The sequence below is a fragment of the Bidens hawaiensis genome, unplaced genomic scaffold (genome assembly GCF_021521415.1).
Source record: "Bidens hawaiensis isolate Kalapana, Puna unplaced genomic scaffold, B.hawaiensis_p1.1 tig00034985_1, whole genome shotgun sequence".
In the NCBI taxonomy this organism is placed as follows: Eukaryota; Viridiplantae; Streptophyta; class Magnoliopsida; order Asterales; family Asteraceae; genus Bidens; species Bidens hawaiensis.
The window spans coordinates 126,284-132,200 of NW_027496061.1; the positions used below are offsets into that span (position 1 = coordinate 126,284).

At 34.8% G+C, this 5,917-nt stretch overlaps 1 protein-coding gene across 2 annotated transcripts; it reads right to left on the minus strand.

Moving 5' to 3' along the window:
- Positions 1-1,102: 1,102 nt before the first annotated feature.
- On the minus strand, positions 1,103-5,705 carry LOC143586791 (uncharacterized). Of its 2 annotated transcripts, none has more exons than XM_077068263.1 (7): positions 5,207-5,705; positions 3,720-3,867; positions 3,418-3,609; positions 2,703-2,831; positions 2,354-2,523; positions 1,896-2,026; positions 1,103-1,447 (listed from the first exon to the last, which is right to left on the minus strand). In XM_077068263.1, the coding sequence occupies exons 1-7, from the start codon at positions 5,427-5,429 to the stop codon at positions 1,358-1,360; spliced, it is 1,083 nt and encodes a 360-aa protein (XP_076924378.1). In that variant the 5' UTR covers positions 5,430-5,705; the 3' UTR covers positions 1,103-1,357. The 2 variants fall into 2 exon arrangements, with proteins under 2 accessions (XP_076924378.1, XP_076924377.1); XM_077068262.1 differs by lacking the exon at positions 5,207-5,705 and adding an exon at positions 4,067-4,324.
- Positions 5,706-5,917: the final 212 nt, after the last annotated feature.

The window sequence follows — 5,917 nt, forward strand, 5'->3', positions numbered from 1 at the left end:
CTATATATATATATATATATATATATATATATATATATATATATATATATATATATATATATATATATATATAAACCTTATATAATATAATTGGATTTTGATCATCTCAAAATTGTTAGGCCCAATTTTTTTATTCATAATTCATTTGGTAAAGTTTAGGTTATTGAACCCAAACCAAAATCCTTTAAATTAAAAATGCTATGAGATATTCATGAATCAGCGGTTAGCTGTTAGCTATTAATGTATTTGATTTTACTACTATGTTTTTGTTGTATTCATTGTTAAAACGTTAACGTCGTTTAAAAATTAGTTTATATATTTCGTTGCTCGTTAGGTCCTGCGGGCCTTTTTATTTTGGCTTGTTAGAGGTATATAAATTCTTGGAGATGGCCTTGGATAGGTACCTAGCGGGTTTAATTTTGGTTGGATATACACGATACCTATTTCTAATTATTTAACATGTATACCAGAAACCCATGGGTTTGCCCGAACCCGAATGGTAATTACCCGACGAATTTGAAATAAGCTTTACTAACTAACCAACTAGGTATGGGTTTGGGAATGCTTAAAGACATCCCAAACCTAACCAATGTTGTCCTTAATGATAGGTTGTGAATCACATAAGTTAAGTGGTCAATTGAATTAGGCTATGTGTTGTGGTTTAAGTCATTATCAAGATCCATCCTATCATATTGTGCAGTTACACCACATGACGCTGACTGGACCTAACCCTTCACTCCTTGTCGTTCGCGCCACCGTTTGCTTGAGCCCGTTGTGGTCCGCTAGCCATTCACCCTATCCCTTCACTTTTTGCCTATCGTGGATGCTAGTAACTCGTGTGTGCCGTTGAAACCACCGTCGCTTGACACCCGTTGCAATGTTCTTGTGTGACGTGACTCTTTATCCGTTGAAGCCAGTGTTCGCTGGACCACAACACATAGCCTTACATATTTGGGAATCAAGTAGCATAACAATATGTAGGTCAATTAATTCCCAAAGTGTGGCCTCTCATTTTGATAGCCTTGGGCGTAGGCCGTAGGGAATTAAATTCACAGAGTGTGACCCTAATTTGATTGTGATAATGAAACAAAAAATATATGAATTAGTATAAAACTTGGACATATATTTATGAAGATATGAAACTGAGTGTAAACACGCAAGATAAATGATAAAAACACACAATACAAAGTCATCTTTTTAAGTGGGTGTCGTTCGGTTCTACGCATTTTGCTGTCTTCCCATGCTACTATAATATACAATTAGCAACCACTTGGCATCACTAATGCTCAACCTTTTGGCGGCAACCAATGTGGGCAGGCTCAATGGCTATCAACGTGTTTGGCACCGAGGCTTGAAACTAATCGTAGTCCACGTCTGAAAGCTCGTGCTGGTATTGTTCTATCAGATAGTTCCAAGCGAGCAATGCGGCCCCAACAGCAGGCTCCACCTAAAGGGAGCAAAAAAGATGGTCAACAACTTATACTAGAGGTGGCAAGGTGGACGAGTTGGTTAATAAGTTAAAACGGCTTTCGTAGGGTGATAATTTCTGGCATGGCCAGAATCATAACATGAACACGACACATAAATAATGAGGGTTTGTGTTGTCATTTAACTCATTTAGTAAATAGGTCGTGTTCACCCGGGTTGACATGTTTAATTAAACGAGGTGTGTTTGGGTTGGCGTTTTTAGCCAGTTAATTTAACATGCCGACACATGCACCAACCCGATTAAAACATTCGCATTTTGATTACTGCCTATCAACATGTTTTGTTATTTTAGCTAAACGGATGAAACATGTCTTACTTAGGTTACACGACCTTAAATATGTCCAAGTTAGTGTGGAGGTTGCTGACACAAACAAATATATGAGTCATGTTTGGGTTGAAACGGGTACCTTTGGCCGAACTAAGCGCGTTCCAGGAAATTCCTTGGAAATGCAATTAATTACCTCTTTTCCAATATCCCACCTCTTGTTAGCTTCAAGAACATTACCAATCATACCAAGGGGAAAAGTATCCTTTCCATCTACCAAACAAATAAATATCAAATATGAGCAAGTAAGCGATATAATACGCAACAGATGCTCGACCCATTTACTAGATGTCAAACCAACAATTTTAGATTAAAAAAAAAAAGAAACCCTTAAGTTATTTATTTAAGAGATTTCATCATAGACTAAAAAATAATACGGTTTTGTAAAAGACTAAATAGTAAATACAATCAAGTCGTTAAAAAGTTTTGAAATGAAAACATTTCAACCCGAACATGCCTAATCCGCCAAAGTAAAAAAAAAAAAGGTAGTTTTTAAAAGGGAACTTTTGTTTACATATATTTCTTGGTTTGGATATACACCTTTACCACACAATCTGAGTTTATGAACAACTGCTTTAACACTTGAAGCCAACTCCTGGACAGCATGAAGCAATATGTCATTTGCAACTTGATCACCTGCTTCTGCACACGATACCACTACCGGGACTAAAGTTGCAATCCGGGCCCAAGACGGATCAGCATATGTCCACCTGTATAGAAATGATTTAATTAACGAGTGCGCAATAATTTAAATACGGCTGGTTTGATATGATCAACCCGGAAACTTTTTTGTCCAACACTTGAAATTATTTTAATTAAATTATTATAATGTTATATATCAGTACAAAAATCCTTTCAATAATAAATGTAACAAGATAGAAACAAATACCCGATTAGTTCATCTGGAGAAGAAAGTTTGAGCTCATGCAGGATGCTATAACTAAGCATTGTTTCTGGACCACGCCCATCATAAGCTCTTATTACGGATGCCAAAGCTTTTGCAGCTATACCATATCCACTACAAGTAAACATGAGACGCGTCCCACAAAATTTATATTTTTAGTTATAAATGTGTCAATTTGCGTTGCGTTTACTTAAAACTGGTAAAATAAAACGATTTAGTTAATAGAGAGACGAGTCAATGAGTCAAACTTGTTGAAACTCGCCAAAAGTCAAATTCTAACAGATACATACAATCTTCAAGAGGTTGAAAGTTTGACCCTTTTTCTCGTGACTATGAATAGGAATTTTAGTCCCAAATGGTTCAATTAGGTTGAATCAAAGCTTGGCGGAGCAGATCGACGAAACAGATCAGACAGAACAAAAGGGTTGAAAGTCATCCAAAGTGTATATTAATGCATAAAATACATTATACTAAAGTAAATTTTATTAGTAACTCAAGGCACTAAATTATAACACTTGATTTCTCAAAAGGATCCAATTACATTATTAAAAAGATCAAACTGTTATAGTCATAATACTACTTTTGTACTAATAAAAAAAACACATTAATTATAAATAAAATTAAAAACAGAACCCAAACCACCACAACCTACCTCAAGTTACAAACTTACAACAAAGAAGTAAAATTGTGCATGTCATACCTTCCCCAATCACCTAAGATTGGCCCGGCACCAGAAGCCCGAGCCTCTCTCCCATCTTCGGTATATCCATAAGCAATGGTTCCTGTACCAGCTATCAAAACGCATCCATGAAGTTTTCCCATTGTTCCACTAGCCAAAGCTGCCACCGCATCATTCTCAACATAATACTCGACGTCGTTGGGGAATATATCACTGTATTGAAACAAGAAACACATATATATAATAGATTAGTAGATATGTTTAAATAATTTAATTTTGTGGTGGAATATCTTAAAAGTAAAATGGTTTTAAAGATATCTAACCTAAGCCAATCTAAAATCCGCTGTTGATCTGTTGGATGGTCGACTCCAGACACGGCTAAGCAAACCGCACGAACCGCAGCCCTACGACAACCTGATTTTGAAAGTGCTTCTGCCATAACTTGTTCTAGTGTCTCCCTTGCAGCAGTTTCTGTGAAACATATGTGAAAAAGGCTTATCATAAAAATGTTAATCTTCCCACCACTATACCTCAAATGTCAACATGGAATGATGCACTCAAATAAAAATAAAATATGCTATTTGAAAAATCACATGGCCAGGTTGCATTATTCTAAACGGAAAATTCCTCAAATTAACATATAAATTAATAAATACAAATTATATGCAACCTAATTGTGTGGAGGCAATCAGTCCAACATATTGACCAACCATAATTTGTTCTTTCATAATTAACTAATTCGATCACATTCCTTGATATGCTCCCGCAAGATGGACGACCATAGGGTAAGTCCAATCTTGAATAAAAGTGGATGCTTATGGTATTTAAGAAATAGAAGAAGTTAATGAAGTTGAAGATGTAAACGAAGATGAAGCAAAATAAGATATCTTGTGCTTTTGTTTGTAAATATATTATACGAAAGCTAATTGTGTGGAAGCAATTACTCCAACTTATTAATCAACCATAATTTGCTCTTTTCTAATTAAATAATTCGATCACATTCCTTGATATAAATAGTTGAAGGTCTCAAACTAAACACACTTTTTAACTCATCCCAATTGAATATCTACAACTAGAGTGTTAATGTCCGCCACCTAATAATGTTTCATGGCTCCATCATTTGAACTGGCATATCTTGAATAGGACACTTGTTAGTTCGTCAAGTAAACTCTAGATATGATGTTACATCTTATTTTAAGGGATCTTATTTTAAAGGATCTGTCATTTTATATGGCGGATTGCGCATTATATTTACTGGTTCCACCATTTCAAATTGAGAAACTCAGACAAAACTTCCATATCACCAGACAAGATCCAACAACATTTGAACAATTTTGAAGATCTGTCTCTCCCACAAACCATTTATCCCCTAATTTTTTTCCCATTTTGAAAAAGAAAAATCAATGAACAAAACACGAGTTAAGAAAAGCACCACCTAAATTAAAACAGCCAAAAGGGATAAATATAGATTAGAGCATTCTCAGCTTGTCCTTCATTTTCATCTCTATAATTACACTAAAAAACACTACATTTCTCTTTTTTGTTCAATTAAATAATAATATTTTATATCTTTATCCTTATAGTTTCTTTCTCCTCTACCCACAACCTTTTTCAAAAAATCTTAACAAATAAACAAAGGCAAACAAACTTTCCCCAATTTTACAAAAAATCACTAAGTTTTCTTTCTCTTCCACCCACAACCACTATTAATCCTATCCTATAATTTACAAAATCCTCTCATAAAAAATTAGAGGATGGGTTGGGAATGCTCTAAGAGCCACTACTTGATTCAAAATTGATTTGTACGTACCTCCGACACTATTGTGATTGGAGCAGCCGGCAACAGCGCGTGCATAGATAGGCGGAGAATGGTTTGGAGTGAAAGGGATGATGGGCATGCATACGCATATTGTCTTAGTAGTCCCACCATCCAACCCGAGTATTAGTTTCTGACCACCACCACCATCACCATCACCATCACTTGGTAATTCATGCTCGAAATCCCAAATCTCTTCATTTCTCTCCCTTTTCATCACTTCAACTCAAGTCTACGTAAAGAAATAGAAATGAAAACAAACACCTCACACAGATATAATAAGCATGCACGTGAATCATATAGCTTGACAATATCACATTACTATATTAAATTACTCATTACATAATGCTTTGACTATATATAACAATATAATTAAGATTCGGACGGCAAAACGTCCAAACACTAAGAGGTTATCAGCTTCCAACAAAACATTTTATATAAAATTATTGTAAACTTCATAAAATAATATATGTGATGCAATAGAAATTTATAAAGCATATGATACAATAACAATGATACCAACAAAATCATAAAACATGTCTTTAAATAAAAACCATATGTACCTATCATTACTAACATTTGTGTTTAAAATATACACATTTAGAGAGAGAAAAAGGGTTTGTGATTTGATTGAAAACGGTGATGAAGACATTTGAAAGACTCTTCAGGTTCTCCACTCGTCCATGTTTTTTTCTGTTTGCCATT